General features: G+C 39.8%; 1 protein-coding gene across 1 annotated transcript in view; it reads right to left on the bottom strand.

Moving 5' to 3' along the window:
• The window catches only part of PPP1R3A (protein phosphatase 1 regulatory subunit 3A), a 29,003-nt gene extending 16,630 nt beyond the window's left edge, over window positions 1–12,373 (bottom strand). Inside the window, 3 exon segments of the mRNA XM_086609919.1 lie at window positions 9,173–9,647; window positions 9,650–9,975; window positions 12,315–12,373. Coding sequence (XP_086466045.1) covers window positions 9,173–9,647; window positions 9,650–9,975; window positions 12,315–12,373 — 860 coding nt within the window.
• Window positions 12,374–12,627: the final 254 nt, after the last annotated feature.

Raw genomic sequence — 12,627 nt, 5'->3', positions numbered from 1 at the left:
ATTTTCCAATTACTAATATTTTCATTTTTCAGTCTTAGTTTATGATTGAAGCAGGGACATAGGTGGCACAGAACAAAATGCATTGGCCTGGTTTGGGATGAGAATAATCATAGCCTCAAAGCAAACAGAGTCCCAAGAAATTAGTCTTTATTTTCTAGCTCATTAAAAAAGACCTTGAGCTTTAATGGCAAAACATTCGTACAATTATTATTTTTATAAATATAGATGTATATCTGTTCATTTGAAGATTTTAGTGCCATACAGTCAGAACCAGAAGCCCGACTACAATTTAGTGCCAGGCCCAAACCTTTAATATAGCCCTGTCTGTCCCCAAATCTCATGACTGTAGGTATGAAGACTGCAGAAAATCCCATGCATAATAAGTCAGTTATATCTCAAATTAAGCTACAACAATTAAGAAACGTAAGATTGCCATTTTATAGCTCTGTCACGATCGTTGTACCTTATTATGATATCCACACAAAAAGGTTGAAAAGAAACCAGTTCAGAAGTCTTGTTAGACAGCTGTTTTATACACAGATTGGTCAGAAAATTGCATAAGTCCTTTGACAGGATGGGCCAACTACTTCAGAAACAGAGAATCTCTTTAGGAAAGGTTCCCCTGGACAGGGTTGGAAGATCTATTGACAGCTCCATTGTGAATTAGTAATGCAGGACCTTACTACCGGGGTGCCTATCTCCAGGGTCAAGTGTTTGGAAAGATGAAAAGGTGAGTCAGGAGTCAAGTTTCCCAAGGGCTAGGCTTGGCCTAAGGTCAGAGCATACGCTTCTTAAGTTGCTATTTCATCTGGAAGGTGCAGGATCAAATATCAAAATGGTGTTGTAGAAAGGAGCTGGGGGGTAGAGCCTCTCTGTTCTTCCCTTGCTTCTTTCTCCCACTGTTTTAAACGATGGAAGGAGAGAAAAGCAAGTACTATCAACAGGTCTTGCACTTCTCCTACGTTGTGTCCATTTTGAACGTATCTGAGAGGAAAAAGACCTTAGCTTATGTGGCACCCAGTCTTTCCCTGGATACCATGTGGAAAAAAGTAAAGAAGGAGCAATCCCCTACTGGCATGTCAGAAGACAGTCATTTCCTAAAGCTGACCACAGTATGCTGAGGCACGTATGCAAGAAGGTGACAGATGCCTTAGAGAGACTGTAGATAGACAGATGGCAGGCAGGTGAGACTAAGACACAGATACCACCCTTCAGGAGGAGAACAGAATGGGTGACCACAGAAAGCCTTAACCAGTAGTTCTTGACAGAGGACAACTATGATCTAAATCTTGGAAAGCAATTGTAAATTCACTAAGTATCTCAAGAGGATAAAGTTCTCAGGTGTTATCATGACAAGAACAGACTTTTGTAACTCTTTTTTTTTTTTTTCACGTCCTGTCTTAATACCATACAGCAAGAAGGCAGCTGTGTGATAGGTATCAACATTCCTATCAAGAAGATCTGAATATAACCTAGGAGACACTGGTGCAGATTTACTAAGGTAGCCAGGGAGAGAGAAAGACTGACAAACTCCCCAACTCTCTGCCACGACATGAAGCAATCCAGGCGTGAACATCTTATGCTTATCATCCAGCAGACATAAACGTTATTGTAGGGACAATAATTATGCATCAAAGCAAAATGTAAATGCAAATCCACTTGGTGCCCCTAAGTGCAAGGCAAGAAAAACCTGTCAGCTTTACCTAGTTCAGATTCAATTGCATAGCTCAGTGCTCTTCAGCGTTCTTTAGGACTGCTATTAGTAACCAGTAGTAATAAATCTTTGGGTTTAGTGTCAGAGTATCAGCTGGTTCTGCAGATCAGGACGAGAGTGGAGAGACAGTCAGAAAACCAAGCCCCCCATTATGCTTTGGCATATCAGCTAATATTTTCGTGTGTGTCACTGAAGGCCTGGGGATCAAATAGCCACTTCTAACATGCTGCCATGGTTTTTAAAATGTCCTATCTCTTCCTTTGCCCTAAGGCAGGCACCGCATTTAACTTGCAAACTATTTGTTAGGATCATTTTTTCTACCTTTCCTAACTAAGAAGATAATCTATATTTTGTCTTAAAAGCAGCATGGGTGATTGGTTCTCTGGACTTTCAGTGTAGCTGAACCAATTGCTTCAATTTCAGAGCTGCAGTGCAGTGGCTGGATCATGGCTTAAAGTTCATAATCAGAATAAACAGCTCAAATGACACTGGTAGTGAATGCATTGATTAAATATGACTCCAGTGCTCTCAGTTAATGTTTCACTGACTTTAAACATCTTTTGAAGACTAACATTTAGCCAAGTCAAGGTGAATGTAATGGAACAATTTTTTTCCAACTGAACATTTATGAACTACGATACCTGAACAGCGGACAAGAGACAGAGTCATTACCAGCCTGGTTAAATTTGCAAAACAGATATCTCCCTCAACAAAAAAGTCATTGAACAATGGAATATAGGAGTTCATTTAGCAATATATTTCTATTTGTCCAAAGATCCTTAATCAATGATCTGAAAGAGTGTAGAAATAAACTCCGGTCCTAAAAATATTAACATTCAAGGAAAGTTTTACACATGCAGAGTTCTACAGAGTTCAGTGAGACTCCTGATGTTCATTACATTATTTATTGTGCCTATTGCAGGATCAAGCCAGTTGCTGCATTAAAGATAGGCGTCAGTTGTAATAGTGTTACAGTATTGGCATATTTAAATAAGCTGATGAAACTGTAGCAACTGCAAAAAAAAATCTTAAAAGTGTGAAGCCAAGTAATGCATGTATAATTACAAGTACTTATCATATGGTTGAGAAATGCTAGGCTACAAAGCATCAGTTTTATATGGTTTTATGTAAACAAGTGAAAAATCTTAATAGCAACCAATATTTCCTATACATTCAAGCACAAATTTCTATTCTGTAATATTGATGAGAGCAGCTTCTAAGGCAGATCATGGAAGGCAATGAGAAACCACTGGTACTAATAAGATCCAGAGTAAATACTACACTAAGTGTGCCAGTAAAACAAAGTGCTATTTTCATATGTTGTTACTTAAGAGTTTAGGAGCTTATTTTAGTATTCCCAGTGCAATAAATCGATGGCACATGGGTAGCACAGTTCATAATCGCCAAAAGCAAAAATAAGACCGTTTCAATCTTCAGGTGCTCTCCATTTAGGAGACCACGTGTATAGTTAGCAGGTGTCTATTTGCTCTGTTTCTTTCACCTGTTTCTTTGGTATTTCTGTGACGGTATTCAAAGTCTTATATCATCAACTTAGATATCTATCTTTAGGGTCTTTATTATATTTCATAGTTCAAATAGTAAGTATGAAATATTGTAATTAGACAAATAGCAAAAACACCATTGAGCACAGTTCCTGGCCAAGTAGGATTGTTCCCTGTAGCACATTTTTCAAGTGGTTTATCTTAGCTTATTTTAAATTACTTTAGAGAGTGAGGCTGCAGCAATTTCCTTAAAAGATAACTCTAGAGTCTCCATTAAGAAGCATTCCTAATACTCAGCCTTAGTTCCACAGCTTGCTTTTTCTCTGCTTGTCTGAATAACATATTTTAGATCACCTTAAATAATTATCCTGTGTCCCTGATAATTACGGTCTTCAAGTACCTGGAGAAGTCTTAGTTTGGTGCCAGTGCTACCTGTTTTCCACAACTGACAAAGACTGGCAATGACCAGAAGGCAAGAGAGGGCTGAGAATACTAGATCAGATTAAACAACAAAGGAGTCCTGCTTTTAGCTGGCTCCCAGTGAATGGATAACTTCTCTAGCAGCAGCTGCTCTCCTGGTAAAAACAGTGACTGCAGTCACTTCCTAAGAATAGCAATAAACTTTAGTCAAATCCCATATCTGTATGCCGATCAAGGTGTAACTTGTGACTTGAGATGCCAGAAAAAACCTTGAGATTATATAGCAACGTACAAAGAAGACGTGTGTTCTAACACCTTTTCTGCTCTGCTTTTCCCTTTCTGATTATGATGTGCAAAAATCAAAAGAACGAGGATTAAAAAGGAATATAATTTAAATGCCATAATTTAAATGGACCAGCTGGGAATAATACAGTTGTTCCTCACAGCAAAGTACATGCAAAGATATTTCCAAACATCTTCCTCAAAGTCTTTGATTTTTTTAATCATATGGATTTGTGGGAAAGGCTGAGAGGAGCCGATGCAGAACCACGTTTCTCGGGGCAACCTAGGCACTGGTCTGCCATCTGCCTGGGGAAGACAGACTGAGCACAGAGCAGTCCTGCCAGGCTGGATCTTCAGCAACTTACTTCCTTTGCCTTCCATCAGAAAAGGGATGAGGCAGCAGCTGCAGACAGAAGACTATTCATGCACGCAAGAGATTTAGTCACTGGCAATTGCTTTAAAACCATTCAGTACTTTTTTATGATCCGAGGGCTGGAGTATTTCTCCTAGGAAGACAGGCTGAGAGAGTTGGAGTTGTTCAGCCTGGAGAAGAGAAGGCTCTGGGATTGCTCTTCTAGCAATCTTCCAGTACCTAAAGGGGGCCTAGAAGAAAGCTGGAGAGGGACTTTTACAAGTGTGTGTAGTGATAGGACAAGGGGCAATGGCTTTAAACTGAAAGAGGGTAGATTTTGATTAGATCTAAGGAAGAAATTCTTCACTCTGAGGGTGGTGAGGCACTAGAAGAGGTTGCCCAGTGAAGTTGTGGATGCCCCATCCCTGGAAGTGTCCAAGGCCAGGTTGGATGATGCTTTGAGCAACCTGATCTTGTGAAAGATGTCCCTGCCCATGACAGGAGGGTAGGAACTAGGTGATCTTTAAGGTCCCTTCCTACCCAAACTGCTCTATGATTCTATGATTTATGCTGCTGATGTTGGCATTGGCAGCCCACAGAACTGGGATTTTTAATCTGTCTCATCACGCATTATATGTAGAGCAGCTCTTGTATGAGACTTCCCCATATTTTGTGTTCGATTTTAAAGTGGCATCACGGAGAGCAGTGAATTGATGCACTAACATTCAAATAAAGATACAGTCCGGCAATTATGAAATAAGCACAGGACCAGCATCAGTTCAGAGCGATACACTTGTAGGCTCAGAGAGGTAAGAGGGGGTTAACTCTGACAGTTATGACAGAAATACTGGCCTCCCTCCTTGTCAGAGGACAGGAGTCCAAATGCACATTAGCTTTTTGTAAAACAATTTTCATACTTATCAGCCACTATCCTTGTGCTCTTGATGCCACTGCTCTCTTGACAGATGGCAAACTAGGTCCGAGCACAGAAACAGGGTACAACCTCACCAGCCACAGGGGGAAATGGTTTGCAGGTGGATATCACTGCACCGTGCAGCATGATCTACAGGAGTTTGCCTCAAGGAACACACAACCAGTCTCTGTCTGATCAGACCAATGCAGTAACCTGGGGTCCACAACAAATTCATGTGGTCCAAACCTGAGGACCAGGAGAAATTTGTGTGCAGAATCATCATCCATGTCCCAAAAGCATGAGAGTCAAACAAAAAGAGGAACGAGTGGAGCTGATAAAATTAATCTACATTTTTCCAAGAGTTTAGACATGTATATATATGATAGAAATTGGGGTTATTTACTGGCAGAAACTCTCTTTTCCAGTGAAAGCCCGCAAATTTTAAGAGTCAATTTTTTCCTGCAAGATATATTTATAAGTATGTATAAGTTAAATGCACACTTCCAGAGAGACTAAAACATAAACTAATTCATTCAAACTTCTTTTTTCAAACTGTATTTTGTGCCCATGAAGCCTTTCAAGAATTTTGAAAAACGCAAAAATTGTTAACGTTTATGGTTGAAAGAATTTTACCTTGGTAAAATACAGTTAGAAGCAAATACTTTATGAAACTTTAAGAGAAGACTATTTTTTCATGCCTAGACATAGAAGAAAAAGCAAAAGCAAATGAAATATGTAATGAATAGGCAGGATTTTAAGCCATGTGGTTCTGAATATCCAAATCCAGACAGTTTTCAGCATGGATTATTCCTTGTAGTTAGGCTTTTCATTATCATCTTTTCAGGTGCAACTTTTGAGAATTAATTTTTTTTTTTTTTTCCTTAATAATGGTGTCAGAAGCCATCCCATCGACTTCATTCACACAACTTTGTCCTTCCTGGCTCGTATTCTTAAGGGTAACATGATAAAGTCATATTGTGTTTCCTCAGTAACTTCCTCTGAAAGTACATATTATTCCTTTCCCTTAACTAACGCAGCTAATCCTCACTAATGACATTTAATGAACCACACAAGTATGCCCTACAGTGGATCAGACTCTCTGTTTTAAAACTATATTTCTTGAATGGTTCTAATTTTTAACTGAAGAGGTAAATTGCTCATTTTAAGAGAAAGTATAAATATCTCAGGGCTAAGACTTTAAAAAAATAAAATTATTATAACAGATTTCTAAATTTGAAATAATAGCAATCTTTAATTTAAGATGTCCAGCTTGTGGGCATGGATAGCAATATTCTTTATCTGCATATTTATTGTGTGAACCGTACGTAAAATTGTTATTACTTCTGTGTATGTCTGTTTGTATTGTTGCAGCTCCTAAGACAAGCTTTTCATGGTCCAGGACTCCACTTGCTAATTGTTCTATAAATATCTAGCACAGCATATACAAATGCTGTAAAGTTTATCATCTGAACATAAAACAAGAGGCAAGAGAGAGATGGGCTGGTGGAGGAGAGCAGGGAAACAGGCAGCACTGTTCAATGTGACATGAAGGAGTCACGGCACATCAGCAGCCTCACTTCGCCAATTTTGGGGGGTTGTTTTTCTTGCGCTTTTTTCTAGACATCAAAGCAAAGGAGTTTTAATGAGGGTCTGAAGGAGAATAATGAGGTACTTTTGCAGATGTCTGCAGGGTGTTCCTCCTCACTCAAAGGGGCAACATGTACAAAGACACTTTGAAAAACAAGTGAGCAATGGAGGTTGGCATCTTAGTTCTTTTGAAAGGAAAGGCCCTGATGCTGACCTCATTTACACTGGTGAAAGCTGTAACTCCTGTGAAGTCAATGAAGTCCCTGTAGCATAAAATTGGTCCTGGATTACAATCTGCCAGAACTGTCTTTCAGAAGCCTTGGCGACCACTGAAACTGTATTCCAAAAATACTTTGCATTTTCTGTAAAGTCTCTTTACATCCTTCTGCCACTGAAGAGGATCTTGAAAGTGCACGTTAGTTAACCGCTTGTCAAAAATGTGCAACAGATCTTAATGTAAACAAGAATCTGACCACTTTGATTTTAATATCACAAATATACAAAAGTGTATAAATACGAACGAGTATGTACCTATATGTGTACATACATAGATATATGTATACACACAGACACACACACATACATATACACATTCGTCTGCAGCCTATATGGAGGGAGAAAACTTTGCACTCTGAGGAAAGACAAGGTATTTTTATGTTAGGAAGTAGACATGTTATCTCCTTTCCCATTTTTTTAAAACACCTCTCTGTCTGACTTGCATATAATACATTTAGCATATACATGTAAAAGAGGATCACCCAGAAGAAACACTTGTACAATTTATATTAGCAGTAGGCATGTCACAGGATATTTCAGGGAATTGAACTCTTAGGAGTCATTCGACCTCAACCACCCAATTGTATCTAAATTTGCAGGTCAGTCCTGAAAGCATCTGGAAGCCCAAGACTCACTAAATTAAGACTCGACTCTCCATGTCCATCATCCGCTCCACGTGGGCTACCTGAACTCGGGCTGAAGTCACACTGTCTGCATATGCCTGAGGTATTTGATACCACAGCTCTTCTGCAGGGACCTTAGCCTATCTTATTTACCCGGAATGGGTCGTGTGACATGTCTTGAAGGACAGATACGACGTACAGAACCAGGTACAAACGTCAGGATCTGACCACATGGTGGGTAAAGGCATCATTCCCTTTGCTCTGACGTACCGGGATGTTCCCCCATGGAAGCATCATCGTGGTGACTCCAGAGCTGGCCCAAGGGACACTTACCAGGAGAGCTTTGCGGACTGGCTATGATTCAGGCCTTAGGTTTGCCCCAGAGCTGCTCTTACACCACGGTGTTGATGCAGGCACTAAGTCGTATCACGCACCTCTCCTCACAGGGCTGACATGCGATTTGGGGCTGGCAGAGGCTCTCAGAGCAGCAAGTCTGGGTTTTGGGAAGGGAGGGTGTGCAGAGGGGAAGTCCTGGTGGACTCCTTAAAATATAGACTCGGTTCTGCAGAACTCCAACAGAGTTTGGAGTATTATAGCAAATTTGCTGAGCAAAAAATTGACAATTAGATTTCCACAGGCAAAGTTGTTTTGCTTACAGAAAGGAGTTAAAAACAGTAGGAAGCCAAAAGTTACTATTCCTGAGTGTCTCTCAAGTTATAAGTTAATCACTGCCATTCTACTCTATAATTAACATAGTACTTGCCCACATTTAATTAAAATAATATATATGAGATAAATTCTATATGTCTATTTTCTTTAATATATTACCAATTCTGCCCTATAAATCATTATTCATTTCACCATTTGTGAAATGAAAACATCAACCAGTGACAGGAAAAATAAACTATTACCCTAATATATAACTTGCAGAATAGCTCAACGACTTGCAGAAAAGTTTGTACCAGTTATTCTAATTGCAATAGGATCCTTCCCTGAGCTGACAGCTTCCTGAACCACCAGTGCCATTTCTGTTTTAATAACTGCATGTAGAGAATAAACCATGAAACAAATCATGTGGAAAAAACAGGATTTATTTTTATTTTAATTTTTTGTTGATTTACTAAGGAGGTGGACGTAAAGTGTTTTAGCTGTACAGCTACCTCAGTCTGGAGCAAAGCTCTCACTGATGTCAGCTCGATTTATATCTTACAGAGATCAAAATCAGTACACAGCCCATAATTTATAGACCCTCACAAGTACTTTTCAAATGAGTGGCATGCTTGCCATATATTAATACTGTGATCCCAAACAATCCATCTGCAGAAAACTACTGGCTGATATATACAAGAGCTTTACTGAAAACAAGTCTTTGTCAAATTTATTATTAAAAAAAAATAAAAAGAAGAAAACAGCATGGGCAGTAGCAGCTCCAGCAAGTGCACTTAGAAAGTTAGAATTAGCCAGCTGTATTGTAAATTACCAAAAATTAAGGTGTAACCTTACCTGCTTTGTGTTGTCTTTAAGCAGCCTTTAAGATGTCTATCAGTAACCTCTTTGTGTGGTTTATGATCTGCCTTGGGCACCGTTTCTTTCTTGTGACAAATCAGCGTGTAATTTTTGTCATCATTGTTTGCCCAGAAGGTACCAACCGACGTCTCGTAGCGTATACAGAACTCCACCTTAGCTTCATCTTTTTGGTAAGGAGGCACCAAAGAAATCTTAAAGCAGAACTGATCCGTTTCACTGCCGCAAGAATTAGGCATGAAGTCTGCGAGGATATCGTAATAACTGAGCCAGTTATTCAGTGTCATTCGAACATACACCATTTTTTCAAAGGATACATTGAGGACTCGTATAATGCCGTTCATACAGGTGACCCCAGGCAGGAACACGACTGACTCCAACAGTACTTTCTGCTCTCTCACTTTTTGTAAAACTTCTTCTTGTGAAGCAGGTACCGTAAACAGTTGAGAGAAAAATACTCCTCCTGAGGGAAAAATTCATCTTCTATGTCGTTGTTTTGTCCTATATTTGGAACTTCCCAGGTATCGAACTCTTTAACAGACACAAGATCAAACCCAAATGCATCAGCAAATGAAACTTTTCTTGTGATGGCGGTGGGGGTGTCTGCCTCCTCTTCCTCTGAAGAAGCAGAATTCCGCCTTCGGGGAAGTGGAGAAAAACGAAATTTGATGTCGGGTTTAACATCTTCATCTTCTGAAGAGAAATCAGAGTTTACAGCGGGCACTTCTAAGAAGTTAGCCCTGCTAACCCGACTAGGTCCTTCAAAGACTCCATTGGGCTCTCTGATATAAACCGAAAGACAACTGTACAACTAGTAGCGGCTGATATTTGAGACACTGTGATTTAAAACAAGGATTAATGTTACAGCTGACATTGCAAAACAGAGTCAGGCCTATTAATAGCTGCTATGGTGTGTGAGCTATGTTGGCCTGTTCTCCACCTGACAGTATTAGGTGTTACAATTCCAACGATACATTTCAAATATTGCATTCCCTATTTTTATGTGGCTCTGTGCTAAGAAGAAAAATAGTATTTAAAAACTAACTTCTTTGCATTGATAAACTGCACAAATGGAACCATTTTTAGAGATCAACTTTTGTCGCACAACATATTCATCACATTGCAGAAATTAGGAGCTACTCATCTCTGATTAGGATGGATGCTTCATCAGGTAAATAGTTTCTATGTTGTATACTATTCCTGCATATATTTTCAAAGCCGTTTCTTTTACAACGTTTTCAGATATAAAAGTGCAATGTCACGTTGTGCCCTGGCCTTATACCATGATAACTCAGTGGGCCAGATCCTAGGACTATGTCAGCTTTTTCTGGCTAAGGATTCAACCTAAATGAACCAGGGATGCTATAAAACATTGAAGCGAGTACACTGGAGATGAATTTGTAATGCATCATTGTAATACGACTGAATTTACCACTAATTAGATTATGAAATCATCTAGTGCTAGACTGCATTTAGCATCATCCAGACAAATGGAGAGAAAAGCAACTTGCAGAATTAACTTGTGCAGCCAACCGTGAAACATAAACCCTGTGCCACACAGCTATAAACAGGAGGAAGAAACACACTGCACTGTTGTCGGGGTTTAACCCCAGCCAGCAACTAAGCTCCACCCAGCTGCTTGCTGACTCCCCCTGATGGGATGGGGGAGAGAATCAGAAGAGTAAAAGTGAGAAAACTCATAGATTGAGATAAAGACAATTCAATAGGTAAAGCAGAAGCCACGCATGCAAGCAAAACAAAACAAGAAATTCACTCACTATTTCCCATGGGCAGACAGTTGTTCAGCCATCTCCAGGAAAGCAGGGCTCCATCATGCCTAACAGTTACTTGGGAAGACAAGCACCATCACTCTGAACATCCTCCCCTTCCTTCTTTTCTCCAGCTTTATATGCTGACCGTAACTTCATATGATGTGGAATATCCCTTTGGTCAATCGGGGTCAGCTCTCCCAGCTATGTCCCGTCCCAGCTTCTTGTGCACCACAGCCTACTCGCTGGTGGGATGGAATGAGAAGCAGAAAAGGCCTTGGCTCTGTGTAAGCACTGATTAGCAATAACGAAAACTTTCCTGTGTTATCAACACTGTTTCCAGCACAAATCCAAATCATAGCATCATAGTAGCTACTGTGAAGAAAATTAACTTTACCCCAGCCAAAACCAGCACAACCGTTTAAAGGGTTTTCAACCTTTGTGCAGGGTATCTTCCCATGATATGAAACAAAATTGTGCTGGCTTCTCAATCAACTTAGGCAGTTAGTATTTGGCTTTTACTTTTATGGCATTCCATGCATGGAAAGATGCAGTCTTTATGCAACAAAGATCATGAACTCGAAATGTTACCTTTATCCTTCATATTGCTTAACCTCTCCTATTTCACCTGTGTCCGTCTCAAAGGGTAAGGCTAGAATATAATCTAATAGTGCAGTATGAACTACGAAATATAACAGAACTTAATTGGAATTAGCCACATCAGAGACTGACAGTGTTAGTGGCACCATCACAGATCTCAGCACAGGCTAGGAGGCTAACTCTTCATACACGTTTTCAAATAGCTTAGGTGTTGCAGACCACTTTGAATACTTTCCCCTGTTGTTAGAGTCACACTGGTAACTTTAAAGCTGATCTGGGCGCATCTCTTACCAGACAACAAGGTAAATCACATCTTACCGTGAATCCCTTTTTCTGATGAAACGTCCTCCCACACCAAGAGAGCATCTCCATGTCTTTCCAATGCTTCTCCATCTCAACCTCTCAATGGCTGTCCCATCTGCTACTGTAAAAGCATTAATGCTTCTCTGGTACCATCATACTTCAAGACAACGACATATAAGGAGAGATTTATAAAACAGCTTTCTACCATAAACTACGTAATGCCTACCACAGCCTGTAAACTCTGGGGATAATACCAATTTTGGAGCAGTACTGTACAATGGCATGTTTTTTCGACAAGGGCCAACAGTAAAAGCATTCAAAATTTCTTGTTTTTGAATAGATGGAAATAGATGGAAGTGCCATCCAGCCATGTAATCATGAGTGTCTAAGAAAGGAATGAGATCTCCAAAGCTCCCTCCATGGAAAAGTCCAGAGTTTTTCTCACTCACACTTCTGCCTGCTCCCACTTACTGCCCATAGGTGCAGAGCTGATTTGCTGCATGCACATTTTGGCTTTATATTGTATGAATTAAGTTCAGTTTGGGAAATGAGGCTTCTTGCTGTAATGGCAACTCAATTTCTTCTGTCAACATAACCTAAGAAAACATTACTGTGGTAATTATGTAAAAAAGTAGAACTTATTTACGACACTGTTATTCTAATGATTGCACCTATTTCTGCAAAAAGTAATTTCCCCTTTTTCACTCTGTCTGTTTACGAAAAGCTGCATAGACAAGTGCAAATGGGAAGGTAACTTCCCTG

The sequence above is a fragment of the Tauraco erythrolophus genome, chromosome 4 (assembly GCF_009769465.1).
Source record: "Tauraco erythrolophus isolate bTauEry1 chromosome 4, bTauEry1.pri, whole genome shotgun sequence".
Classification (NCBI taxonomy): Eukaryota; Metazoa; Chordata; class Aves; order Musophagiformes; family Musophagidae; genus Tauraco; species Tauraco erythrolophus.
Note: the sequence above shows the minus strand (reverse complement) of the source record. Positions and strands in the feature narration are given on the sequence as shown.